Genomic DNA, 27,972 nt, shown 5'->3' with positions numbered 1-27,972 from the left:
ATAAATATTTAGGCAAATTATATGGTACACTCAACATTTTGAGTGTACCGGTACACCAAACATTAAATTAATAATTAAATTGATTGTTTTTTGAAGAAAAAATAATTATTTTCTATCATTGGCAATTATAATAATTAAATCTTATTTACAAAAAGCGTCGATGAAATAAAATTTACTTTTTTTGAATTTTTATTGCTCATAATGAAGAATATTGATTATTTTTTATGAGAAAATGTTAAAAATTTAATATAATTCATATAAACAATGAAATGATGTTTTTTTTCTCATGAGATGGTGTTTTCTAAAATATAAATAATGATAAATAACAACTTATTTTAAAAAATGATCATTAATTTATAAATTTATGAAGCAGAGTATCGGTACACCTCAATGTAGAAGCTCCCAAATATTTATAGTTTATGACATTGCTTCCATTAACAAAAAAATTGGTTCCATCCCGGAGGTTTATTGTGCACTAATTTAATATTCCACCGGTATAAAATTATAAGTCGTTTTAATCATTTAAATCAAACAATGCAATTAATTTTGTATAGAAAGGAGAATTCATGATTTATTTTACAAAATATGGAGGGTATAAAGCGATTAGAAAAATTGGAACAATTTTTTTTTATACCAAAACGATTTATAATTTGAGACGGATAAGCAATGGATTTACAATTTTTGTGGCAAGTTTGAGAATATGATGAGCACAAGCAAATCCCAAAAGCAAGGTGGATTGTGTGTTGCAAAAATGGCCCGCAATTTTAGATCACAATAATTGATGTATACTAGAGGATTCAAATTGTGTATTATCAAAAAAACAACTAGAAACGATCTTAGACCTTCATTTCAGATCAAACGGCTATAATGAACAACTGTGTCACACTGTTCCTGCGTTAAATTCAATTCCCAAAAGTAATTAAAAAAAATGCACACCAAACTATTTTTTTATTCTAAAATTGGTTCATTTTCATTGATATAAACAATCATCGTGAGATTAAAGTAACTCATCTGAATCATTTAATTGATATAATAATTGTACGATGGTATGCTGGAAATTCATGGCCATTTTATTTTGGTTGAAAAGAAGGTAAGTACATGTAACTATCATTATTAATTTCTTTTAGATATAGAGAGTTTACTCTTTTCCTATATCTAGTGAGGCAGAGTCACAAAGGCCCACCATCTAGCCTTACTATTTATTGAAAATCTTCTAGAGCTGCAAATAATTTATCATAAGGACCGTCGTTTAATTCTCACTATCCACATAAGAGATCACATCAAAATTTATTATGGTGGAACCCAAATATAAATAAATAATAACATCATCCAATTAACCTATACCTAGAGCCACAAATCAATAATTTTTCTTTTGACAAGAGAAATGTCGACTATTATTTATTTCCCATCAAGTATTGCTAACAGAATAAATCTAATTTTCCTTAAAAAAAAAAAAAGAATAAACTAATTTGGTTTCACTCTTGATAAGACTAAAATTGATTTTATGTGTAGATTTAATTTTGATATATTTAGATTATTAAGAAGTGGTTTCAACCTTAAAATTGATTCTAACTTAAAGTCAGAGTGCATATTTGATATCACAATAATTTACCTCATTTTGATTTTAGTAAATTCATTGTGATATCATACATAAACATAATTTGAAACTTTAGTCTCTTGTTGCAATAGATTTTCATCTTTAAATTTACTTTTCAATTCATTTTTACATAAATTCAAACATATATCACATTATATGATAGTTCACTTTTAACTATAGAATCAATTTTACAAAATTAATTCATTTAAAATTAATTTTTATCCAAATACACAATTATATACATGATCCACAAATAACCAAGACCACAAGTTTATACTACTACTACTTGGCAAAGGAATTAGAAAACAAGTTGGTATGTTGTCATTAATATCCAAATAATGCGTGCATGATTTCAAATTCCAAGGTGTCTTCATCTACGTACGATATGTTTTTTATCAAAGTCTGCATAATCTTTCTAATTATGATCTCTCACTATCATAACTTTCAAAGCTTATTATTGGACCAAAGCATACAGGTAGGTGAAGTTCATCAAATCAAAGTGGGCTCACTCTTAATGTAATACAATCTAAATTTGAGCAATAATTTTCTAAAAAAATTGCAGATTCAAGATGCAGTGAACTAGTGGACAAATGCCAGCAGATATATCATTCTAGAAATGAGACCACAGGATAAATGGATTAAATAAATTTGGTCCTAGTGATATGCATCATATAGGACTTATAATATGTTTCCTTTTCTGGGTTAAACTTGTGAGTTTATTTTAAATTGCATTCTAAGATAAGATTATTTGACACCTTTTGACTCAAAAAACCTGTTTGCAAATATACTATACATTTTAGCCACAAAATCAATTAGGTTAATAGTGTTGAATAAGTCCTCTCACATATGATTCACTTGGTAGTTTTGTTAGCACTTAGCAGATATTTACACTAATCTATATATATTTTTTTATATAAAAAATTCAGGCCTATATGAATCTTTTCTAATCAAGTGAAGCAAAAGTGATATTTAACAGAAATGTTGAAAATGATTATAACATTTGAATGATCAAGTGCATGCATTAAACCAATTATGGTAAGAGGGTAAGGAAACATGTGAGTCATTAACTCTAGATCCAGTAAAGTTTTGAATTATCACGAAAATTAAACCAAGGAAGTTGTAGACAAGCCAAGTTACCTAATAGCACTAAAGAATATTTCTTTTAAAGGAGATTGAGCTTAAATCTCATCCATAAAAAACTTTTGAAACCCACATGGCTAAAGACATTAAAATAAAAGGAATAAATCATCAATTTAGTATTTAAAGTATGAATATCTCTCAAAATTAGTTCCAAAAATATATATATAAATAATAATTAGTTATTTAACTATTTAAAATTCGTCAATTTAGTTCATTAACTATATGAAAATCGCACAATTTCGTCTCCAAAATCTTAAAATAACGTAGATTAAATTTACCGATTTTATGTAGTTAAAGATTAATTATAATTTATATATGTTTTAATGACAAAATTGAAGAGAGAGTGATATATTTTTATGATAATAATTAGGGGAGGCACACCCCACACAAAATCAAGAAAATGACTAATAGAGTTAACGTATAACGATCCCCGTGAGCATAGCTCAGTTGGCTGGCAGGGACAATACATTGTTAAATGCGAGAGCAGTGAATTCGAACCTCAAAAACCTCACTTATTCATTCATCAATCGTAGATTTACTGTCACAGCCGGTGTGCGCGAAAAGCCTAATGGTTTGTGTGAGCCGCAATTAGCACATATAGTGATGACATTATAAATGAATGGTTTATTTAAATGAGAAAGGACAAGTTAAATGACAATGTCAGAGTTTGTAGTCTTAAGTCTCATTTTCATTTCATGATCTTAGATCTAGTCTGACACTGCTCTAAAGATCCTCTGTCAAAAAGAGCCAAAATCCTTCTCTTATCTATTACTATTGTTTCATAAACATAACTAAAATCTTAGACCAACTCTGCCATATTGAGTCCATATGTGCTTTTACAGCTAAGTGTGTTCCTTTAATATGGCACACCTCTGAGGATTTAAATCCACATGCAAGATACAAACTAATGTTCAAGGTGCAAAGAACCAACACGCCATCGTTTTCTATGAACTATTGCATGAAAGCTACTAGTTTCTCATCCCAAGGTAACTTTTTCTGTTACTCCACCCCATACCAACTTGTTTTTTAGCTAAAATTTGTTCATATCTAATCATGACTATTTCTATAGGTATATATATAGATTTGGTTAATGAGTTCATGTGAAGCATAACATAACCAATAAGGAAATAGCAACAAATTTATAATATTTCATTAGCCAAAAAATATCTATATATGACTATATCCTGCTGGAAACCAACCGTGGAGGGTGGTGATGGAGATGTAAAAGGGAAAGTTGATGGATTGCTGTGGTATAAGGATTTGGGAAACCATCTTTATGGTGAATTTTCAATGGCTGTAATTCAAGCAAATAGTTCGTTGGAGGATCGTAGCCAACTTGAATCAGGACCTATGAGTTCTGATTATTTGGGTCCTCAAGGAACCTTTATAGGTGTTTATGATGGTCATGGTGGAACTGCAGCTTCTCAGTTTGTTAATGACAATCTATTCTCCAATTTCAAGAGTATGCTCTTAACTTTATTACAAACATATATATCATATATTAGAAATATGGTTTTGCTATATGATGTTTTTCAAATCAATTGATTCCTAGAAAAACCAAGTAACTTATATCCAACTATCAAGTGCATGTTTGGAATCATAGTCCTTTTTCCATAATCACAAGTGTCGCCGTAATTTTGACAAAAACTATATATGAAGCTTTAATTATCGTGATTCCAAACATACACGGAAATATTTGTTTCCTATCCATGAGGTTTTGCCCTTATAACCTCAAGGGACCGGGTTCAAATTTTGTCTGAAACAGTTGTAAAATGGCCATTAGTACCACTGTAATTATTGGTATATAAAATATTGGTATCCTTATATGATGATTTTTTTGTGGGTAAATCAGGTTTTACAGCTGAAGATCAAGGGATTTCAGAAAAGGTTATCAAAAGGGCATTTTCTGCAACAGATGATGATTTTCTGTCTCTAGTGAAGAAGCAATGGCAAAACAAACCACAGATAGCATCTGCTGGTACATGTTGTTTGGCGGGGATAATTTGCAACGGTATGCTGTATATTGCAAATGCAGGAGACTCAAGGGCTGTGTTAGGAAGAGTGAGGAGGGGAACAAGGGAAACATTAGCCGTTCAGTTATCTACAGAACACAATGTTAATATAGAAACTGAGAGAGATGATGTTCGGTCAAAGCACCCCTATGATTCACAGATTGTGGTTATGAAACACTCAGTTTGGCGTGTGAAAGGCATCATACAGGTACATACTTGAGAGATTCATATTGCTTTTTTTTTTTTATTATTATTAAGTATAATTTTGGTTTCTAGTGCAAAGGCCTTTTAACCTGAACAAATTTGTTATGCTTAAAATTATAGAGTAGGAAATTAGCTACAACAAACTAATTGGTAAACCATGGCATTCCTGCACGCAGCTGCGGAGAGTAATCTCTCGAAGTAACTGAGATCTATTTAACAAATTGACCTTTCCCAAAGTATGTTTTTCATATGCTGCAACCGTCAAGGATCGAACCTTTGACCAAATGATTAAGAGACGCGACAATATACCTATTGAATTGCTCGCCAAGGTTTAAATTGTGGTTACAATTGCGATAGTTAATATTGTAGAGAATCATAGTCAAATGCAGTTAGTGGCCTTATAATTATGGTCGCATGAACATATGAAAGAAAACTCTGATGTAGTATTTCAGGTTGCAGTCTCTGGCTTTTTAAAACTTGCTGCCGATATTACCTAGAAATCTTATTTGTTAAGGTCCTATGTAGAAAATTAGAACTATTTTTTACACCAATTTTGTGTTAACAGAACTTGTTTTTGCAGGTTTCAAGATCCATAGGTGATGCATATCTGAAGAAAGCAGAATTTAACAGAGAGCCTCTGCCACAGAAGTTTAGACTGCCTGAAACCTTTTTCAAGCCAATTCTCAGTAGTGAGCCATCAATATCAGTTCATAAAATCCAACCTGAAGATCAATTTCTCATCTTTGCTTCTGATGGTTTATGGGAGCATCTTAGCAACCAAGTAGCTGTGAATATCGTTAGCAACAATCCACGCAATGTAAGCTTCGTTTCTGTCAAAATTCAAGGATGTTTTATTTTTCTTATTCAAAAGCTCTTTTGTGACAACTATTGATTCATGTAAACAGGGAATAGCTAGGAGGCTTGTGAAAGCAGCACTTAAAGAAGCAGCTAAGAAGCGAGAAATAAGATTATCAGACCTCCAAAAGATCGAACAAGGAGTGAGGAGACACTTCCATGATGATATTACAGTAATTGTAGTATATCTAAATTCAAAACTGATTGATAATAGCTCTCTATGGAGTTCTCCTCTTTCAATCAGAGATGGCAGGCATGTCAATTCCTAGAAAGAATGAAAGAAACCTCTCTAAGCATCCATTCAATACTTGGTTTTAGCATTCTTGTTGTATAAAGAAGATAGGTAGATAACTTGACATCACAGTCTCCCACAGTAGTTTATGGTTATGGTTGAATTGAAACTTGAAGATTCTCATGGAAACAGTTTCTCTTTAAAATCCCACAATCACAAATTTATGTTGATAGCAAAAATTAAGAGAACAGTAACCAAGCAAATTTTAAATGCACATGATTCTGTTTGTGATCTGATTATGAAGGTTTTTTTTTTTTTTTTTATTGTGTAATCTTGTATTTTCTACCACTATTGGCCTCATATTTTAGCTTATTAGCTCAAACTCAAGCAAGGGTGCACAATGCACAGCAATGAAGCTCTGGAAATTTTTATCTTTGACAGAAACAAAACTAATTCATTTCATTAGAAATAATAGGAGCAATACACTTTGGTACTTGATTAAATTGAAGACCTAGAAGGTGGACATAGACAAGGCTGCCGTTATTATGGGCAACTTTGTTGGCTTACCTTCTAGTAACTTCCTAAACTAAGTTTGTCAAAAAAGAGTAGCCTGGATTCCTGGAACACTCTAAAATACTCCCTCCAATTTCAAATACAAGCAAAAAAAAATAAAAAAATCAAATTTATTGAATAACTGATGTATCTGGTCTATATTATAAACCAGATTAATCAATAATTCAATGAATCTGAAAAAGGTCGCTGCTGATTCAAGGCTGAGGTGGGTAAAACCACAAAGCACCAGTCAGGAAACAACTCAGTGGTAGCCCCTAAAACTACGTTACGTCCAAAAAGTCAAAACTAAACAAGTCATAAAATTGTGCCAGGAATGATCAACATCTTGCTCTCAGATCGACCAAGACTAGTCACAATTTATGTCACAGTTGAAAAGTTTAAACCTCTAGAAACCAAAGACTTTGCCAAGAGTAGGACGACCTGTGACTTAGATAGGCATCAAAGAAATCAACATCAGAAAAGTATTTGGCTTTAAAGACTATTGTAACGAATGTGATTGGACAAGTGATAAACTTCCAAGCTTTCTTTGTCAGGTAATATGTCATAATTCATTTAACGGATACCCCTAACTTCACACTAATTTGTCTACTATAGTAGGCCACCATGTGAAATTTTAACATTACCATTCCCCTTGTTTAACAAGTCCAAGTATCTGGGAGGCTCCTTTCTTCCAATTCCCATTTATGCTTGAGCTTTATAAGATTCATCTTTCCCACACACAACGTTAGTTTTGCTAGTCCTCTTTCAGGGCAATGCCACTGGAAAACTTTAATTTCAGCAACACAATTTTGTCGGATTTTTATGAAATACACCAAACATGTGTAGTATGTAACAAACTATAGCGGATTCTCAAAAAAAAAAAAAAAAAAAAACTATAGCTAGTAATTCATAAAAGAATACCTGAATTAAAGTAATTCATACTTTAACATATTTTTTCCAAGTAATTCATAAAACTGTTGCAAGTTTTACACGTTATTGACCTTTTTAAAACTCCAGTAACAAAAATGCCTATTTGCTACTTACAAATTTGTATAGATTAAGACGTAACTAGACTTTCAGTAAAAAAGAAGGGGGGGGGGGGGGGGAACTTGTGGAGAATTGCTGTTCCCACATTACATAAGGCTGTGCCACACAAGTAAATGACGTTTTTGCCCCTGCGGCAGTTAACTACCGAAGTTTGGAACCGGCTGCAGTTAACTGTCGACGAAAAAAAAAAAAAAAAAACCTCGGCACCTTACTTCCGAGGAACTCATCAATTTTTTTGAGAAAAAAAGGTGGAGTGTCATGACTAAAGGAAACTCGTTTTATGAGGGAAACAAAAAAAAAAAAAAAAAAAGGAAGAATATAAAGATTAAAAGGCTGTAAGATTGGAAACACCGCTTGACCATATTTTTCATTTCCAAAATTTAGTAGTATGTTGTCACCTTTATTGAAAATAGCATAATTAAATGCAATACAAAGTATCTCAATTCTCAAGTATTACATTTTTGATGCAGTTCATAAAATGAGGACGGTGCACCACAGTGAAAATTGATGAGTTTCTCGGCAGTAAAGTGCCGAGGTTTTTTTTTTTTTTTTCTTCGGTAGTTAATTGCCGCAGGGGCAAAAATGTCATTTACTCATGTGGCACAGCCTTATGTAATGTGGGAACAACAATTCTCAAACTTGTGTCCCAATGAATTTTTTACTGTTATCACTACATTCAAATTTTTTGGCCATCTATTATTTCCAAACCACAAATCGGAAAATAAGTCGCATCAAAGTACACCGTCAGAACACCAACCCACCTCCAAACCACACAGAATCAATCCTTATCAAATATGTCATTTTTGGACCATAAGTTCTCCACAAAAAAATGAATCTTTTTTTTAATAGAAATAGTAAGTATTTGTGAGAAGGGGAATGAGTGACTACGGTCCATTTCTTTCGGATTTATTCAAACAAAAACACTTTTGTCATTTTGAAGCGTTAGCTTTCCCCAAAATTTATTTATTTTTCAAAAACAAAGTGGTAACACATAAACTAACAAAAAGTCCTTTTTTCCTGGTAGCAATCAAACAAAAAAAAAAACCTAAACAGACGCACCCTAAATCTTGTTTTTCTTCATTCTTTCCTTTTCCTTGTGTGGTTTACTACTTCAACAATGCATGATTCATAGATTTCTTGAAGAACCCCCCTAACCTATGTGAAAGAGAAGACTCCATGTCATTTTATGTTTCTTATTTTTATTAAAAAAAAAACAGTTAAAAATAGGCTTAAACGCATTTTTTACCCTCTAACTTTGTAAAAGTTGCAATTTTGGCCCCCTATTCATAAAAATGGCAAAAGCTCATAAACTTAGACCAACCCAGATCCACAAATTTGGGGTGGAATTTCTGCAAAATTTTACCAAAATCGAACTTTAATATGCGCATAACTGTTGCTGCATTATCATTCACCTTAACCCTAATTATTCACCTTTACCTTCTCTCTGCGATCTTTCACTCATTTCAGTTATAGATGTTAGGCTTAATTGATCATTTGGTCCATTAACTTAATTCTTTATTTCAAATCGGTCTCCTAACCAATAAACGTTTTCAAAATGGTCTTTTATCTTTGTTTTAATCATCAATTTGATCCTATTTTATTAATTTTAAACTCCTTAAAAAGAAGACAATTGGATAAAGGAGGTCCATCGGATCTAACGATGTATCACCAACACATAATTTAAATTGTTTTCCTCCTCTTCTTCCTCATCTTCATCTTCTTCATATAACCATCGTTAACATTCATGAACCACAAACACAAAAAAAAAAACTCATGAATCAAACCCAGCAACTAACAAACACAAAATCGAATTATATCAATTTATGTAGATATTTTTAAGAGATTTTAAAAATTAATATAACAAAAATTTAATATCGGATTAAAACACTTTTTTTTTTTATAGAATCAGATTAAAACACTTAAAATTAAAATTATCATTTTTTAGGGAACTTTTAAAATTATCAATTGTTGTGCCGTAGCTCCATATTTTATGTGTACCAAAAAAAAATGTTATTATGATATATAATGGTGAACAACGACTGTACCAAAAAAAAAGAAAAAGAAAATGGTGAACAACGAATAAGACGACATCGTTTGAGGACCTCTCTCTTTTACGGTCATCAAAAGTAGAAGCGAATTTTTTCTTCGCTCCCCACATCGCCCACTGACATTGACATTTGAATCGAGCAGAAGCAGAAGGGCGCAGCAAAGATGAGTCGGAACGACTCCAAGTACTTCTCCACCACGAAGAAGGGTGAAATCCCTGAGCTGAAAGAAAAGCTAATTCTCGGTACAGGGTTCCTTTTCCTCAGATCCCGATCTATTTTCTCTTTTTTCACTCTTTCCATTTCTCGATCCATTCGATTTCACTTTCTGATCTGGATTCTGTGTTTACAATTCGAGGATGCGTACATCATTTAATTACTGAAAGAGGGGAAACAATTGGGTTTGATTTTGTGTTTGTTAGTTGCTGGGTTTGATTCATTATTTTTCTGGGTTTGTGGTTCATGAATGTTGATGATGATTATATGAAGAAGATGAAGATGAGGAAGAATAGGAAGAAAGCAATATAAATTATGTGTTGGTGATACACTGTTAGATCTAATGGACCTCCTTTATCCAACGGTCTTCTTTTTAATGATTTTAAAATTAATAAAAAAGGCCCAAATTGATGATTAAAACAAAGATAAAGGATCATTTTGAAACGTTTAATAGTTAAGGAACCAATTTAAAATAAAGAATTAAGTTAAGGAACCAAACAATTAATTAAGCCTCGATGTTATAAACAGTAACCCTTTTCTTTATCAAACTCCTCAAAACCTTCGTGAATTGAATCATCTATACAACGATGGTGGTAATCGGGGTAGTAGCAGAAGTAACAATGAAATTATGTTGTTTAAATATGAACCTTTATCTTTCTCTTTATTAACAAACAAAAACAACCAGAATCAGATGAGTGTTCATCACCCTTAAAAGGTGCTAATCTTCAACGTTATGGTTCTGTTGTTAGATATCTGGAATTGTTTTTGTGTTAGATATCTGATTTATGAGTTTTGCTTGAATTGATGAATTTATGAAGATGATTCTATAAATAAGGATGAAGATGAGAAAGACAGTCAAGAGTGAGAGAGATGAAGGTGAGGGAGAGAGAGATGGGTAGTGGGGGTGTGTTCATATTTTCATTTTTTTTCTTCTCACGTGCAACTTTCTTTCTTTCTTTTCCTTTTTTTAATTCAATCGATAAATATGTGGATTTTTTTTTTATTCAATATATACACAGCTGGCGTGACACATATGATTAACCAAGTCAAAATTGATGTTTTGCAAAAGGGGCTAAATATGGGGGTCACTTTTTCCATTTTTTTAATAGGGGGTCAAGGTGGGGTTTAGCATGGGAAAGGAGAGTTGTTTCCCACCATGGAAAAGTTTTTTTCAACCATTAGATCAACAAGGAACATTGATCTTATCATGATCTCTCATCACTAGATTTTTTGTTTCCACTTTCTTCAACCTTTTAACCTTGAATGAAAACAGCCCAGTGGCTTCTTTCTTCATGCATTAATTTCGTTTATCTCACCAGTGGCTTCTTTCTTCTTTCTTTTTATAGGTAAAATAATGTTTAACAACTTTCTCTCTAAAAACATTCATTTCTCATAATTTCTACTATTCTCATCTTCAATTCAATAACTCAAATCAAAATCAAACCAATTTGAAAATATTCTCATCTTCAATTTGTGAAATGAAAGCTAGATATGTAAAAAGTCCACTTTACATATCCAAATTTTAAAATACGAAAGCATAAAACTTCATTTTCAGTTAAAAGAAGTTCGTAATGTTTCCTTACATACCAAGAATCGGTGCTATTAATCTGACCTTTGTTATTGTCAATCTAGCATGTATAATCATTGGTTGGAAGAGTATGTTTGAGCACCGAAAAAATTAAACCAACTACCAGAGCCGTGTACACTGAAAAAATTGCTTCCAAACATTGTTAGTCCATCTAATTGATTTTACACTTATGAGCCGGTTATAGATCTTAAAAAAAATTCCAGATTTAGGAAAGAAAAATTTCAGATCTGAGCAAAAAAAAAAAGGTTGTGAGAGAAGCAGATAGGAAGAAAATATGGTAATGACAGTCCATGATAAAATTGATACACCTCTTTAATCTGATGATTGAAAAAAAGTTTCCCATGGTGGGAAATAACTCTCCATTCCCATACTAAACCCCACCGGGGGCCAAAATTGCAACTTTTGCAAAGTTAGAGGGTAAAAAGTGCGTTTAAGCCTTAAAAATAATGACGGCCATGTATACATAATGGGCACAAAAGCTTTTTTTAATAGAAATATACATTAAAAAAATATACTGAGTAGGAAAATTTAAGAATCTATTTAGAGAACTAATCTAGTATGATGAAATAATTTAAACAGCAGCAGCAATTGTCAAAAAAATGTTCAGCAGATGAGTGATGCTAGTTCAACACTTAAATGTCAAGACAATATTTAACTTGAAAAATGGGGAGAAAATGTTTAAATTAAATGTGAGTGGTAAATTTCCAAACAAGTATTGCATGAAATAACGGTCCTTCCATTCATTCGAACCAAGCAAAAATGTTAACCCCAGAAACAGAATATATTCTCCAAACTTTGGTCCACAAAAAAACCTAAAAATAGATTACAAGGTACTATTTCAAAGAGTTTTCTCCACATCCAGCACTACAGATATACAATTCTATGTTCTGGCAACTAAACAAATAAAACCTCAAAGCGTTCACTTATCTTAAAGTATCAGCAAAAGATATTAAAAATTAGAAGCTACAGCCTTTTATAAAAACAGAGTTTAAGCCCCTACGTAAAAAAGCAACATAATTCAGCCATAGTTTTCATCTGAAACATTCAGCTTACCGTTATCTATTCACGAGCTAGTGCCAGAAGATAGTATCAGAAACATAGGTCCAACGTTCATACTGATCCACTTAGGAAGAACAACAATAGTTTTACACTAAAGATGATGCATGTCTACCAGCACCGATACATAGTACATTGATCCCTTTAAAACAAACATGCTTCAGATTCATGTAATGTGCCTTAATAACTTCTTTCCATTTTAACCAAAAACGTTACAACCATAAAAGTTATGTAATAGTAGGGATAAGCAGACAACAAGGAAAACCCAGAACAGCAACGGATTTGAGGAAAACATTTTCAGATGCAAGTAAAAAGGCTTAGGCCGCCATTATCGGTAGTGATCAGTTAGACCTAGAACCATTAAAAGAAACAAACCTGAGAGAACATTATTACTCTTAGAAGACGATGTAATCTAACTTTACCCAAAACATATGACATGCATTAACCAAAAAACGTTCATCTTATATGCAAGCTAATCTGTAATAAGGGCCTATTCCTAAGCAAACATTACCAGATTCTGGATCAGCATGACGTTGGATCAGTAAAACCAATCAGGCACTACCTTTTGGCACAATGATAATGAGCATTTCACTAGCAGTAGATAATTATAAACAACTAAGCTTCCTTTCCCCAAAAAAAAAACTTGCATTCATCTAAAATTTTTAAGTTGTAGCTTCTAAAATTTCAAAAACTTGCTGATTTAAAGATAAGTAACACTATGAAGACGACCAATAATTACCCAAAGGTGTCGCCTAGTGAGCCAATACTGAGACAACAAAAGCAAGCTACTTCTGATCACTTGCATCGATCCACAGCTTGGAGGAAGGTATCAGTAAACAAGGAAAGATAGATGCTTCCGGGGATTAACGGTTCAAAAGTAGATACGGTGTGGAAGCCACTCTGCGAAATTGAAGTGCTAAAAACTAGAACTGCAGAAAAAATTCATGAAAAATAAAAAGGCTTTAGGCACGTGTAATTTAGGAAAGCAAAAGGGTGACGGACAAGAGCAGAAGACCATTGACTTACTAGAAGAAAAAGAAAAAAAAATCCTACAACATGAGAAACATGCTGCAAAATCAGGTCCCTCCTCCAGCATTGCCAGCAATAGCCGCCTATTTTTCAAAACACAGAAAAAAAACACAACAATCAAACATACAAACAAACAAAAAATTATAATCTTTCTAATAACAAAAAGTATTGGAGGTTGCGAAAGGGCCTTACAGGCTCAATGTTAGCCTCAGAATTGACTTGAGACAAAGGTTTTGATGATGCATTTGAAAACCTAGGAACAAAGAAAACAATAATCTAATAAGATACCAATCATACACAATTCCTTATGAAATGGAAAAAACAAATATCAACAAGAAACACACACCTAAGTGCTCTTGCTTTCTTTTTATCTTCTTCCGCAGGATCGGTCTTAGAACCCGGTGCAGCAAACCTAGCAAGACGAGCTTTCTTCTTTGCATCATCATCGGCAGCTGAAGTAGGAGTAGGCATTCCAAACCTGCAAAAAATCATAATCAGTAACAGTCCTCAATTCAATTATCAATTTAGGGTTACAAATTAAAAGGGGGGAAAATTGAATACCTCTCTGCCCTAGCCTTCCTCTTCAGATCCTCATCTTTTTTTCCCTCAGGTCCTTGTAATACAGACGCAGTGCCAAACCTAAAATCAAAACAAACCCTGATTTCAATAATTATGTTCGAAACAAAATAAAATTCACCCGAACCCTAAATTCAGATTAAGATAATACCTTTCGGCTCGTGAATTACGCTTTTCTTTCTCGGATAACTTAACGGTAATACCAAATCGTTCGGCGCGGCGCATTTTCTTCTGAACATCGGAAAGTGGAGCGTCGGTTTCAGGTTCAGTCGGAGTTGTCTCTTTGGATTTGTCGTCATCAGCGTCTTTGTCGGCGGGGATTGGATCTGACTCTGAGTGGGGTTTGGGTGAGGTAGGGTCTAGGGTTTCGAGAGGGTTTTCTTCTGCTGGGTTGCCGTTGGTGGTGGTTGCGGCAGTGGCGGAAGGGGTTGCCATTGGATTGGAAAGAGAAATGGCGGAGAGAGACAAACACTGCGGAAGTACAATCGAGTGCTACTCTTTTTCTTCGGGAGACACTAGTAGTTATTGAAATTGTGTTGTGTGGGTTTCGTTTATTATTCTTTTTTTATTCTTTACAATTTCCTCTACCTTTTCGAGTTTTCGTGTTACTCTATATTCTGATTTTATTAATTAATTTATTATAATTACAATTTTTATTACATCATTAGCGCTCACGCGAGCCCTCCGTGTCCGTTTACACGCTCTTTTTATTACGTTAATATGCATCAATTAAGAAAATACTTTTTGATTTTGATTCAAATAATAGGTATATATATTTTGCATTTTTAAATTGTAATAAATTATATTTATCTTATTAAAAAAAGAAATTATACTTATTTTTCTCAATGATAACGACAATATAACAAATATTATAATTTAAATTTTAATCTTTTTATTAACAACAAAATATAATATATATATATATATATATATATATATATTATATGATACTGTCGTGATAACTTCTACTTTATTGAAAGTGAAAAAGACAAATGATATAGATATAAATTATATGATACTGTCGTGATAACTTCTACTTTTAAGGAACATAATTCTTTCTTTTTCTCACAAGTATTATGAAAAGTGAAAAAGACAGTCTAGAACCATATATCATCTTTATAAATGGTATAGATATAGATTATATGATATTGTCGTGCTAACTTGTACTTCTAAGGAACAAAAATCTTTCATTTTTTTAACATTAGGCAAAAGAAAAAATTATATTAGATAAAAAGAAAAAGATATAGAGATCGGAGACATTAGACCTAATCAGATACAATCCAAAACGGAAATACAACCCGCCCTAACTTATCCTAACAAAAACAAAATTTTACTCTCACAGGTGCAACTTAGTGAACCCACATACGAGCGTGTAACTATGTTACAAATAATATTAGGATTTAAACTTGTGAATGGATCAACCGCCTACATGGTGTCAAAATCAACCGTCAACAATTCCTTAGACGAAGAAGCAAGCATAAAAGTTATTTCGAGCATTAACATTCTAAGAACAGTTACAAGGACTGACATGGATAACCAGCAGTAAAGGAGGTAAACATGACACCTTGAAACCCGCAGATGTGGAGCATTAGAGAATCAAATACATTAGCAACCAAACCATTTCATATTAACTTAATCATACTCGTTCGGGTTTTTGAACGACAACAGACCCTCTCGAGTTTTTGAAACCAAACCAGATCAGATCAAAAAGAGGCCAAATATCATCAATCACTCATCAAAAAGATTCTTCACGATTTCTCAATTTTCCAATCTCAACCCTTAACTAACATTTCACTTTTTTTTTCTTTTTAAATTTCAAAATTATATCCTTTTTGTATTTTAAGGGCATATATTATCACATTATTCCTTCAATCTTTTTCAACATTAGAGGATCTGAATTCGCATCAAAGGTATGGATTTTTGAGAGAAGAGGGATAAAGGTTAGAAAGAATGAAAGATAGAGGTTAGAAAGAATTTTGCTGATAAATTTTTTTCATTAACAGTTAACAAATGAATAGTTGATGAAAGTTTAAGTTGACAAGGAGTTAATTCACCCTTGGATTTAATTCTCATTGTTAAGGTAAAGATTTTTTTGATGGATGGTTATTTATAACTAACTGAGTTCATTGAACTTTAAAGCTTGTCTGACGTCAATGATACTTCGAAACCAAGCTAACCTAAATATAATAGAAATGAAGGGAATATGAATCTTGAAAATAGATGCAATGGAACAAGGGAAAGTTCATAAAACAAACTTAAGGAGCACGTCGGCATTCTTCTGTTGTTAGAGAAAGTATCAAATGTTGTCTACTATTACTACAAAAATAATGATAATTGATTTTAGTAACACATAGTATATCAACAAACCAATACATGGGTAAAATAGATTCTTGAATGAGATACTTATTAGGAACAATGTGACTGTATAGTTGATATTTGATTGTACCTTTAGATGCATTACTTATTGATAGCACATGATTGTACTTTATGCCTCATGCTCTAGAAATTGAAAGAACTCATTTTAATATCGAAATGAAAATACCAAGGAGAAAGGACTTCCATAAAGCGGCCAAATAGCAGCAAGTACAATATTTCTTTAAAAAAAAAACAGCAAGTACAACTCAAGAAATGCAGCAATATTTATGCCAATAATGTCCATCCCAACTAACGTCATTCAAGACACTGTGTAACTTTCAAATTCCAGCATAGGTCCCTGACTATAGATTTGTACATTCTGCATTATTGTTATTTGTAGTATATCAATATGATTAAAATACTGACAGTACTCTGTACTATTGCTGTCATGAAGTGTAGTATATATATGAAAACAAATTGGGCTCCTTGAAGTTGAAAAACTACTCCCATGTGGAAATTCCCCCATAAATTTGATCAAAGAAGTTAAACAGATGACAATATGGAGCAAGAGTTTAAAGGATCAGAAACCTTATATGTAAGGTTGTTCTTAGCATAGGAATCATTATTAACAGGCCGGCATAAGAATGTCATTCTAGAATGAAATTAACTAACTGGCACCGTATGAGATAAGTCTATATAATGTGACAATTACACATCACAGTATTAAGCCTTCATTTTAAAACTCAAGTCTTAACCTGTATTTTTTTTTTTAGTAAAGTCTTAACCTGTACTCCGTATGTTACAAAACTATATGTAAATTATTCGAAAACTATTACAAATATACACAAATATATATATTCATGTCATAAACAAAACAAAAAAACTCATTAATTCGTGGAAAATGATTTCATCTGAAATATAATTTTCAAAAAGTAATGAACACAACTTTGACAAATGCATATTCATGTCATAAACAAACAAAAACGAAACTCATAAACATGGTTTTCATTGAAGTATAAACACAGTAATGGAAATACCACAATGGAAAATAGTGGAAAATGATTTCAACTAAACAAATGATATTGAAGTTAGTTGATATCAAACAAGTAAATTTATCTTATTGTCATGTATAAATAACTCCGAAACTTCATGCTTAAAAAGGGGAGAGAAGGTAGAAAAATGTAGGGAAAAATGAAGGGAAAAGATGAGATAGATATATTGAAACTAGGTAACTTTCCCTCCTCAAAGGTAGAGAATCTTTGTCCTAAACTTTTGCTTAAGCAATTATTAAGTAATAAAGTAGCATTCCCAAATACACAAATAGTTTTCTTTTCCCCAATTAGTACCCCACCCCACGAAAGCAGTCCCAGTAAAATCACCAAATAAAAAAAAAATAAAAAAAACAATGGCAAAGCCAAAGTGTGCAAAATCACAATCAGAACAGAGATGAACTGAATGTGAATTCTCTTAGTAGCGAACAAACTCTTGATTGTAGTAATAGCTGAATCAAATTTACAACATAACTACCGATAAGTGAATAAGGATGAGATTTATTTATTATTTTACATATAGTTCCCGCATTTAAGCTACAGAAAATTATTCATGAGATAATGTTGATTTTTTTAGTTGGAGCAAATTGTTCCACTGATTGCCACCTCAAATTTACATTGATTCCTGATGGAGCAAATCCAATTAGCTGCACATCGAGGACATGTATTAGGGAAAGGTAGGAACTATTTACCAGTTCTAGCATCTAAAAGAAAAGGTAGATAATAGTTTAAATATTCAAGTCGAATTATCCAAATAATCACTCTTATGTTACAAGAGAGCCTAAAAGGAAATTTAAAGTAAAATAGAGTAGAACCTACCAACATACAGGGTACAAGTGCACAACAACATGAAATCTAGAATTCCATTTTCACAAGCGCGGTCAAAGATTCGGGTGCACCATACTGCATCCAGTCTTTGGCACAAACAAGTGCCTCCACTGTCTCCGGACGCAAGGAACTTCGATACTGATCCATCTCTTTGCTCTTTTTATCAAAGATAGAGTCAGAAGGAACAGTAGAAACTGGAATAGACAATATGTCTCGGGCCATCTTGGAGAGTGTGGGGTACTTGAGTTTGTTTAGCTTCCACCAACCTAATACATCAAAGTCTGGAACTCGTGGCAACAGAGATTCTTCCAGATACTGATCCAATTCAGACTTTGTCTGATGGGTAGAAGTTTCCATGATATAGGCATCAAAGTCTGTAAGACCATTATCTGACAACAAAGTTCTTCCAGAGGATCCTTCCATCTTTATATTGCTTCCAGCATTTCCTTCTTCTGCATATGCCGGTGTTAGTGGCAGAGGAAGGGTTGCATACTCATGAAACAGCTCATTAATTCCATCATCAACAATCTTGACATACCCATGAGCATCCTCACCGTATATTTTGGTGAAACTGAACTCAACCAGCTTCATCTTGAAACGAGGATCCATAACAACAGCAATCACCAAAGCCAGACTACAATCTCTCCAGTACTTATCAATCTTTTCATGCATAGGTTTAGTAAGGTCGCTAATGAAGGGATCCTCATTCGTAACAGCTCGAGCAAGATCTAAATGTAATTTCCAAACTTCATGAAAGAATGTAATAGCAGTGGGATAAGTTGTTGTCGTAAGAATGTTTGCTGCATCATAAAGGGGCTTCAAGTATGTGCAGAGGATCTCAACAAGTTTCCAGTCACGAACAGATGGGGTTCCTTTGTAATCAGGATCAGAAGTGTCTAAACAGGAAAACACTTCCTTCAGTTCAGAAGCTGCAACCAACATTTGATATGTTGTATTCCATTTGGTTTGGTCATCAATAAAAAGGCTCTTTTCACTGGGAACCTGAAGGTGCTGCTTAAGGTTCAGGAATTTATCCTCATGTGATTCTGAAGTCTTCACATATTTTACACTTTCCCGTATTTTATTGACAATGCCTTGTGTTGAGCTCAACAAATCATATGCAACATTGCTTAAAGTACGGGCAATGCAATGTCCAATTAGCAACTGACCATCGAAGATAAGTGGATTCTTCACAGAGAGTAGAGGTCTGAGATTCTCAAGGGCAACTTTAGAAAGTGGCTGATTACAAGTAATTGTGAACAGCCTACCTTCCAAATTCCAATCAGAAATGCAGACAGATACAGCATGGCTGAGAGCAGAGTCAGAATCAGGGCATGGTTCCATCACAACATTGAGAAGTCTCCTCTGCAACTTCCAATCACTATCAACAAAATGTCCCGTGATAAATACATAACCTACAGATTGACTTGAGGTCCACATATCCAATGTCAGACCAACACGTCCCGGTAATTCGTCAAAATATTTCGTAAGGCATTGCTTTTCCGTCAGGTAAGTTGCGACACAATCTCCTTGAATAGTATTAAAGGTCACCATGTTGAACTGAGGTTGCAGATTTTGGACAAATGCAACAAATCCTGGATGCTCAACCATGTGAAGGGGGTAATCATGCATAATGATCATCCTAGCAATCTCATGACGACAACGATCTTGATCAATAATTATGTAAGGTGTGCCAGCAGTTCTATAACGTCGTTTTGGTGTATTGTTAGCATTGCCAGCACCACTTCCCCTTGAACGTGGGGTATATGAAGCATGCTGATTAGGATCTAAACTACGCAGAAGAGCTGGACATGCTCCCTTTGCAATGTGCCGTTTAAGGTGGCTGGTACCAGCAACTTTTGAGCCAGTACTGTAGGCAAAAGTTTGTTTGCATTCCTTGCAACATGCCCTTCTACAATCAGGGCTAACTGTTTCTATGGTAAAGTGTTCCCAGACAATAGACTTTTTTTTCCTCTTCTTACTTGGCTGTGTTTCTGGGGTATGTTCTTCATTGTTTGGCGAAGTTTCAGCATTAACTATTTCATAGCTGGGGAAATTGTTAGCATTGACCATCTCATAGTGTGCTTGAGAACTTACCAGCCGATTGTCGTGAAGTGTTTCACTATTCCCCAGGTCATAGTGAGTCATCATTTGGGAATTGGCTAGCTGATCAGGCGAGAGTGTTTCAGAGTTTGCCAACTGATGGTTGGCAAGTGCCTCATGATGGTCCAGATGATTGTTGAGATGTGTATCATACTCTTGCAAGTGATTGTGGGGTATTGGTTTATCATCCGCGTCATGACTGTCTGCCACAGGTTCAGAGTTAGTGGGTGATCCAGAATCAGGAAGTGGTTCAGGTGGAGGCAGTAGATATTCAGAAGTCGTATGGAGATTATCAAACTGGTGATTATCAAGAAGTATTTCTTGATGGGAGAGTCGATTATTGGGATCCACTGTTAAATTAGCTAATTCATTCTCAGGCCGAGCTTCAGATGCAACCACATCATTGCTGATTTGTGCCTCGTACATGATTACATCATTGTTGGGCTGTGTGTCAGACACAACTGCATCATTGCTGATCCCTGCTTCATGCATGACAGTCTCAGTGCTGGGTTGTGTGTCAGAAAAGACCACCTCATTGCTCTGATGTGAGTCAGACATTACCACCTCACTGCTGGGCTGTACTTCAGACATGGCCACTTCATCATTGCAATGTGGTTCAGATACAACCTCCTCATTGTTGTGCTCTGCTTCAGTGGGCTGTGTTTCAGATGCAAGCACCCTCTCATTGTTGTGCTGTTTTTCCGATTCAACCACATCATTACTTGTCTGCATTTCAGAACTAACCACACCATTGTTTGGTGATGCCTCAGAATCGACCACGTCGTTGCTGGGTGGTGCCTCAGGGGTAGACTTCCTGTCAAGAGTAGCTTTTGAATCACCAAGCTGATCGCCGGGTGCAGCTTCAGAGTTTTCCATCGGCGTGTCAAGTGTTGCCTCCAAATCAATTGGCCGATTGTCGTTGCTAGGTTGAGAGTAAGTACAGTTTAGCTTGTTTTTTACATCAGGGGACATAGCTACTTCAGCTTCTTCAAGGGTAGCCATCCTGTCAGTTTATGCCCTCCTGCTTTACCCAAAAGAAACAAATTTTACATAATGGTCATTTACAATTACAATCAAGTTATAAATCCCCACATGAAAAAATATACAGGCTTCAAATTAACATAAACAATTAAACATATACCGCATTCGACTACCATGAGTATTTGACATAGTGGAAAGCAAAGAAATCAAGAACTACATGAAAACAAATAATGAAAAGTAATATAAAACATCTAAAGCAACAAGCCTATTAATTTAAAGCGGTCTTGTAAACTAGTGGAGGCACTAGTTAAGGAAACTAAAGAAGAAGATTTTGCATTGGAAAGAGTATTTTTTTAAATTTTTAGAGTTTGACTATACAAGAATAAAGATTTTTTTCCTAATTTAAATGAAGCATGCAATTTAAGCAGCACAGTTCTGGAAAAGCGTAAAGTGAGGGATAAATTCCCATCAGTGGAAAGTAAGAACTGTAGGGAGATAATTCAATGTGCGAACCCACTCTAATCAATTATAGAAGACAAAGAAAGAAAAATTCCATACATCCTCTCATTGGAACGAACATCATGGTTATTAATTATTTTTATAAACATATCTAAAAATGTATAAGGCTAAATATTCCGTAAGTGTGGCTCAGTTTGTAGCCACGAAGGATAATATTTGCATGGACCGGAGTTCGAATCATAAATTTTCTATTTCTCCTTATTTAAAATGTGTGAACCTTGCCGTCAAGCTACTTGACAAAACAAACAAACAACTCTGGTTTCAAAGTGAATACTAAACTCATGCATGCAGTCTGCAGACAACAAGCGTAGTTTGCTTGTCTCTCTTCACTAATTCACTTCTCTTGGCTGGCTTGTGCCTTGTGGGGGTAAAGTCTAAAGAAGGCTATATTATTAGTTAATTAATTATTCATTAATAACATAAACATGGATAAACAGCACATAAGGCAGCCCTGAACATGAATCACAAATATACTTTGGTAATATCAACAAGGCCCAAAGACTCTACGACATATATATATTCACAAATGTTACGCATCAGAATTGGAGTCATTAAGGCTAATATACACGACTTTTGTCAAAAAAAAAAAAAAGGCTAGTATACACGACTCGCCATGAACCCAGATGATAATTGGGCCAAAGTTGGGTCCGAAAGGCCCAGTTCAATAAGAACAAAAACCCAACAGAAAAACGGAAGAAGTCCATGGCACTTCCCTTCAAGAAAAACCCAGTAATAATAAATCGATCTCATATGCAAAACTAGTACTTAGATTGAAAAGGAACAAAATGCAATCCGCGATCGATCTTCCTAATTTCAACGATCAACTCAGATTAAAATGCTTAATCTGAGAAATCAAATCCTACTACTACACAACATAAACGTGAAAATTAAAAATAAAGAACAAGTAAAACACAATTTCAAAAATTCAGATGAAGAAAATTCTGAAAAAATTGACAAATCAGAAAGTTTGTGTTGGAGATATACCAGATATAAGTAAACAGAATCTGAATGTCGAAACGCGGCACGGCAGTGCCGGAAGCGGAAGCTTGGAACCGTGCTGCGGCGGTGCCGGAAGCGAGATCTAGGGTTTTCCGAGAGAGAGAGAGAGAGAGAGAGAGAGAGAGAGAGAGATTGGGCTTGAAACGAACCCGATAAGATCCAGGGCTTTTCAGAGAGAGAGAAAGAGAAATTGGGCTTTGAAACGAATCCGGTGTTAATTGGACCAAATTTGAGAGACGCGCTACTGTATGCTAGTTCGATACTTTTTTTTTTTTTTTTTTTTTTTTAATTCTAATTTGGATTCATAAAAGGTCCAATATTTATTCCATTTTTTTTTAGAAAATTTATTCAGTTTTATATAGCTTCAATCTTTTATTTTTGTGCTTTTATTGAATATTACTCTTCCCATTTCAAAAATTGCTCTCCCACACCTCAAAATGATGTTATTACTCTTAATGACAATTAATTGTCGTTCGTCACTTATAATTAGTGCCGCTTTAACAACGGTAGTTAACTATTGTTTTTGGCAACAATGTAGGAGTGGTGATTACAATCTCTGCCGAGCCAAAAATAGGTTTGTTTGACATGTAATTCATAACCACAATTTCAGAAGCAGTACAAACGATTCACCAAAAATATTAGGTCATAGGCAACAACATTCAATGATTCTTCACAATTCAATAACATTTAATCAATTCGATATAACAATGATAGCAGTTGGAGGGAACACAGAGATATAACCTATTATTTTCAACCATTGATCTAAATATAAATGATACATCACCATCATTATGAATAATCTGAGAATAATAAAATATCATCCACATGTCATTTTAATTAATTATTAATTGCAAAGTTATGTTAATTATTTAGAGTTATGATTGATAATGCGGATGATGATCTGGTTGAGTCACTTTTGTCATTTCTTTCGGCGATTTGAAACTGTAAGGTTGAAGCTTTGATTGATGCAGATCCAAATATTGATGAAGCATCCGTTCATGTTGAAGCTTCAAATGTTAATTCTGGTGTCACCTCAATATGAAGACCGTGTTTGATACTCTACTTTCAAGAAAACGGTTAAAGTTTTTTTAACTCCCACGGACAATTTGGATGTGTTGAAGACTTGAAAGATATTATATCCGTCTCGGTGAAAATCATAGTACATATCATGTATTTGTACACCACGTGTAGATCTGTGAGAAGATGAAGATACTTTTAAAAAAAATGCGTAACAAACATAATATAAATGGCCTACCAGGAAAACTAGTAGGATTTCTCTAAAAAAAAAAAAGAAAAAGAAAAAAAGGAAAACAAGTAGGATTGTATTTCATCTTCTCCTGTCTTCACCTACAATTTTGTCCGATTTATTTATGTTCACTAAATTCATATTTTTGGTTTTAAAAAATTAGAATTTTATTGCTCATTTAGATACTTTTCTTATCACCTTGAATGGCATGGTTGAGCAATTCAGAATCCATTTGAACTGGCACCACCGAAAAACATCTATCTTAAACCAAATTTGAAACTTTTAAATACTCTCAAAAGCTTCTATATTTTATAAATGGAGAAGATCGTAACTCCTATATAGACACTACTATAATAGAGTGTTCAATAATTTAAAAAATTACATATACAATTACCACTAATAAGACAACCACATCCACCAGCATATACCAAAATGGTTGAATTTGGACTGGATTGTAAAAATTGATCAATAATATAGTCTATTAATTCATTTACAATCCATTAAAATGTATTAAAAAATATCCAAACCATTTTCATTAAAACTCAATGGATGAATACAAAGCAATTGATACATCATAAAAAATATGGAGACTAGAATGAAATAAAGATGCTCTAACAATACTATGATCTACCTTATTTGTTTGTCTCCGAACCTACGATACTATAGTGATATAGTGATAAGTTATAATATCGACTGATAAGTAATTGGAAGAGGAAAATTGATTTGTAGGAGATATAGTGATCTCACTAGTTAAAGCCATACAATGTCAGGGGCATTCATGGATAGCGAGCGATAAACTGATCAATTTTGAATAAACTTACCAATTTAGATCCATGCATGTCGTTATCTACAATTGGAATATTTGCATGAAAGTTCTTTCTAGTTAGTAAATTGTGATGTTAAAGAGTGGAATGGAGTAATGATTCGCTATCTTTTCTTTTACCAACAGCGGATTTTATTTTATGTTTAAGGAACCAACAGCGGGAGCGGATTTTGATGGTTTGTTGTTTGCTACCTAGAAAAGTATGTGGAATGGGGTAATGATTTGTTGCATTTTCTTTTATCTTTTACTTTTTGATATGCACATTGCCAAGAATGTTTTTTTTTTTTTCCTTTCTAGTTTAGAAAAAAATGATAGTGCATGAAATACAGGGGTGTTCGCGGTCTAGTTTGGATCAGTTTTGAGACAAAATCGATTCAAAATAAAATCATACGGGGTTCAGTTGGAATGATTATTCTAAAAAAATTCGATTCGATCCAAATATATGCGGTTTAATTTGGATCAATTTTTGGATATCAAAAGTGCAACATCTAATTTTTTTTATTAATATTAATATTAATATTACACATACACAATAAAATAATAGGTTTGATGCAAAATATAACATAAATTTATTAAAAAATTAACATTACACAATGAAAATAATCGATTATATTTGAAACATACGAAGTAGTAATAATATAGATTAAATTAATGCAATATATAAGATTGAATACCAACAAGCAATATATTAATGCACTATATGATACAAATAAAATAATAAAGGGTTAATTATGTGAGTTTTTCTAATTACATCCTGTTTAATTCTGGTTGCACCTAAAAATGACAAAATTACCCTTTCAAAAAATTTAATTTTCAAAATGCATCTGCCTTTTTTCTTGGTTACACCCTAAAATCCCTCTTCAGTTTAAGTAGGTCATGTAAACTTAGTTTCAGTAGGTCATGTAAACTGAGTTTAAGTGTACATACTTAAACTGAGTTTAAGTAGGTCATGTAAACCGAGTTTAAGTGTACATTTAAAAGTTCAACTTTGTTCAATGATTCTACGTAATCTCAGTTTAAGTATGTACATGTAAACTTATTTTAAGTAGGTCATGTAAACTAAGTTTAAGTGTACATACTTAAACTCAGTTTAAGTAGATCATGTAAACTTAGTTTAAGTAGCTCATGTAAACTAAGTTTAAGTATGCATACTTAAACTCAGTTTAAGTAGGTCATGTAAACTCAGTTTAAGTAGGTCATGTAAACCGAGTTTAAGTGTACATTTAAAAGTTCAAACTTGTTCAATGATTCTACGTAATCTCAGTTTAAGTATGTACATGTAAACTTATTTTAAGTCGGTCATGTAAACTAAGTTTAAGTGTACATACTTAAACTCAGTTTAAGTAGGTTATGTAAACTAAGTTTAAGTAGATTATGTAAACTGAGTTTACATGCACCTACTTAAACTGAATTTAAGTTAACCTCAACAATGTAAAACTGAAACTGTCGTACAGTGCAGTTGAACAAGAAGAAGAAAATTAAAACCAGCGTTATTGAAAAAGAAGAAAAAATTCACTTATTTATGTGTAATCGAGTATGAATGAAAGATGTTTTGATTCACTCTTTAATCTTCCATAGAGATTAATTGAACATCGAGATTGTTTGATCGTTGGTGGGTGAAAGAGAGTGAAATTTTAGAGTGACCATGAATGAAATCAAGATTTTAAGAAAATTTATATAAAAGGACAATTTCGGTATTATAAAAAAAATTAAAAAAATTGGGTGTAACAAAAAATATATAGGGTGTGAAGGTCCCTACAAATAAGTGGCCTTCCAACATTGGTCCCTATTTAAATTTTATTAAATTTTTCATCCCAACGTTTTTATCCGTTTGTAAGTTTGGTCCTTGCCGTCAAACTGTGTTGACTAGGCTAACAGAATGCTGACCCAGAAATGTCACATGGACATTTCAAGTGACATGGCTGCCATGCGGTAAATGACATCATATGTTTTTGGTCCCTATAAAATTGGGATCTTTTAAGTTTAGTCCTTACTTAATTTTAATAGTGTTTTTAGTCCATTTAAAAAAATTATGCACTCAGTTTTAGTCGCTACTGAATCTAAATTTGTTTAATTATGCTTAAACTTTTAAGATTTTGAACAATTTTTTGCACAAATATTAAGAAAATTCAAAATTTTAGTAAACAAACTTTTTGTAATGTTCTAAACTTGTCTAAAAAAAAATCGTTGATAATTTTAAGAGTTTAAGGATAGTTACAAATTTTCCCATAATTTTTTTGTCAAAGCCTATCACTATCCTTCATTCCTTTTTATTCTTCAAGATCCATAAAATATTTCACCCTACAAATATTTCTGGCATTCCCTGAATTTGCCGGAAAAAAAAAAAAAGCAGATATGCGTTACTGTTTCTCTCTGGTACTACTTGTGCAAAAAATTGTTCAAAATCTTAAAAGTTTAAACATGATTAAACAAATTTAGATTTAGTAATGACTAAAACTGAGTGCATAATTTTTTATATGGACTAAAAACACTATTAAAATTAAGTAAGGACTAAACTTAAAATGTCATAATTTTATTGAGACCAAAAACATATGATGTCATTTACCACATGGTAGCCATGCCACTTGAAATGTCCATGTGGCATGCCTGGGTCAGCATTCTGTTAGCCTAGTCTGCACAGTTTGACGGCAAGGACCAAACTTAAAAATGGAAAAAACGTTGGGGATGAAAAATTTAATAAAATTTAAATAGGGACCAATGTTGGAAGCTTGCTTATTTGTAGGAACCTTAAACATAATTAACCCAATAATAAATAAGCACTAAAAATTTACTTTTGCGGTTCGATTCAGTTTTGAAAAAATGATCTGAAATCCAATCCAATCTTAGTGGTTTTTACAAAACAACATTTGAACGATTCGTCCCTAAAAAAAAAACTAAACACTTCCAAAAATATTCGAAT

General features: G+C 33.2%; 3 protein-coding genes across 5 annotated transcripts; 1 reads left to right on the top strand and 2 right to left on the bottom strand.

Annotated features, from left to right (window-relative positions):
- The first annotated feature begins 3,365 nt into the window (after positions 1-3,365).
- Positions 3,366-6,359, top strand: LOC11434743 (probable protein phosphatase 2C 38). The gene is made up of 5 exons (XM_003625489.4): positions 3,366-3,723; positions 3,807-4,199; positions 4,590-4,957; positions 5,534-5,770; positions 5,859-6,359. The coding sequence occupies exons 2-5, from the start codon at positions 3,911-3,913 to the stop codon at positions 6,075-6,077; spliced, it is 1,113 nt and encodes a 370-aa protein (XP_003625537.1). The 5' UTR covers positions 3,366-3,723; positions 3,807-3,910; the 3' UTR covers positions 6,078-6,359.
- A 5,844-nt stretch (positions 6,360-12,203) lies between these two features.
- Positions 12,204-14,709, bottom strand: LOC11435245 (protein MODIFIER OF SNC1 11). The gene is made up of 6 exons (XM_003625491.4): positions 14,301-14,709; positions 14,135-14,212; positions 13,920-14,051; positions 13,766-13,826; positions 13,571-13,656; positions 12,204-13,473 (listed from the first exon to the last, which is right to left on the bottom strand). The coding sequence occupies exons 1-5, from the start codon at positions 14,582-14,584 to the stop codon at positions 13,621-13,623; spliced, it is 591 nt and encodes a 196-aa protein (XP_003625539.1). The 5' UTR covers positions 14,585-14,709; the 3' UTR covers positions 12,204-13,473; positions 13,571-13,620.
- Positions 14,710-18,028: 3,319 nt separating this feature from the next.
- LOC112416755 (zinc finger BED domain-containing protein DAYSLEEPER) lies at positions 18,029-23,234 on the bottom strand. Of its 3 annotated transcripts, XM_024771171.2 has the most exons (3): positions 22,969-23,233; positions 18,373-21,505; positions 18,029-18,200 (listed from the first exon to the last, which is right to left on the bottom strand). In XM_024771171.2, the coding sequence occupies exon 2, from the start codon at positions 21,484-21,486 to the stop codon at positions 18,409-18,411; it is 3,078 nt and encodes a 1,025-aa protein (XP_024626939.1). In that variant the 5' UTR covers positions 21,487-21,505; positions 22,969-23,233; the 3' UTR covers positions 18,029-18,200; positions 18,373-18,408. The 3 variants fall into 3 exon arrangements, with proteins under 3 accessions (XP_024626939.1, XP_039683562.1, XP_039683561.1); XM_039827628.1 differs by having other exon boundaries at positions 18,029-21,508; positions 22,969-23,234; XM_039827627.1 differs by having other exon boundaries at positions 18,029-21,505.
- Positions 23,235-27,972: the final 4,738 nt, after the last annotated feature.

This window comes from Medicago truncatula, chromosome 7, assembly GCF_003473485.1.
Source record: "Medicago truncatula cultivar Jemalong A17 chromosome 7, MtrunA17r5.0-ANR, whole genome shotgun sequence".
Lineage (NCBI taxonomy): Eukaryota > Viridiplantae > Streptophyta > Magnoliopsida > Fabales > Fabaceae > Medicago > Medicago truncatula.
Note: the sequence above shows the minus strand (reverse complement) of the source record. Positions and strands in the feature narration are given on the sequence as shown.

Excerpts from the sequence above, each read along its gene's own strand:
- LOC11434743 (XM_003625489.4), top strand. The coding sequence starts at position 3,911 with ATGACTATATCCTGCTGGAAACCAACCGTGGAGGGTGGTGATGGAGAT. Across the intron at positions 4,958-5,533 it reads GTGTGAAAGGCATCATACAG|GTTTCAAGATCCATAGGTGA; the intron begins GTACATACTTGA and ends TTGTTTTTGCAG. Across the intron at positions 5,771-5,858 it reads TTAGCAACAATCCACGCAAT|GGAATAGCTAGGAGGCTTGT; the intron begins GTAAGCTTCGTT and ends TCATGTAAACAG.
- LOC11435245 (XM_003625491.4), bottom strand. The coding sequence starts at position 14,584 with ATGGCAACCCCTTCCGCCACTGCCGCAACCACCACCAACGGCAACCCA. Across the intron at positions 14,213-14,300 it reads CGTAATTCACGAGCCGAAAG|GTTTGGCACTGCGTCTGTAT; the intron begins GTATTATCTTAA and ends TTTTGATTTTAG. Across the intron at positions 13,657-13,765 it reads CTGAGGCTAACATTGAGCCT|GCGGCTATTGCTGGCAATGC; the intron begins GTAAGGCCCTTT and ends TTTGAAAAATAG.
- LOC112416755 (XM_039827628.1), bottom strand. The coding sequence starts at position 21,486 with ATGGCTACCCTTGAAGAAGCTGAAGTAGCTATGTCCCCTGATGTAAAA.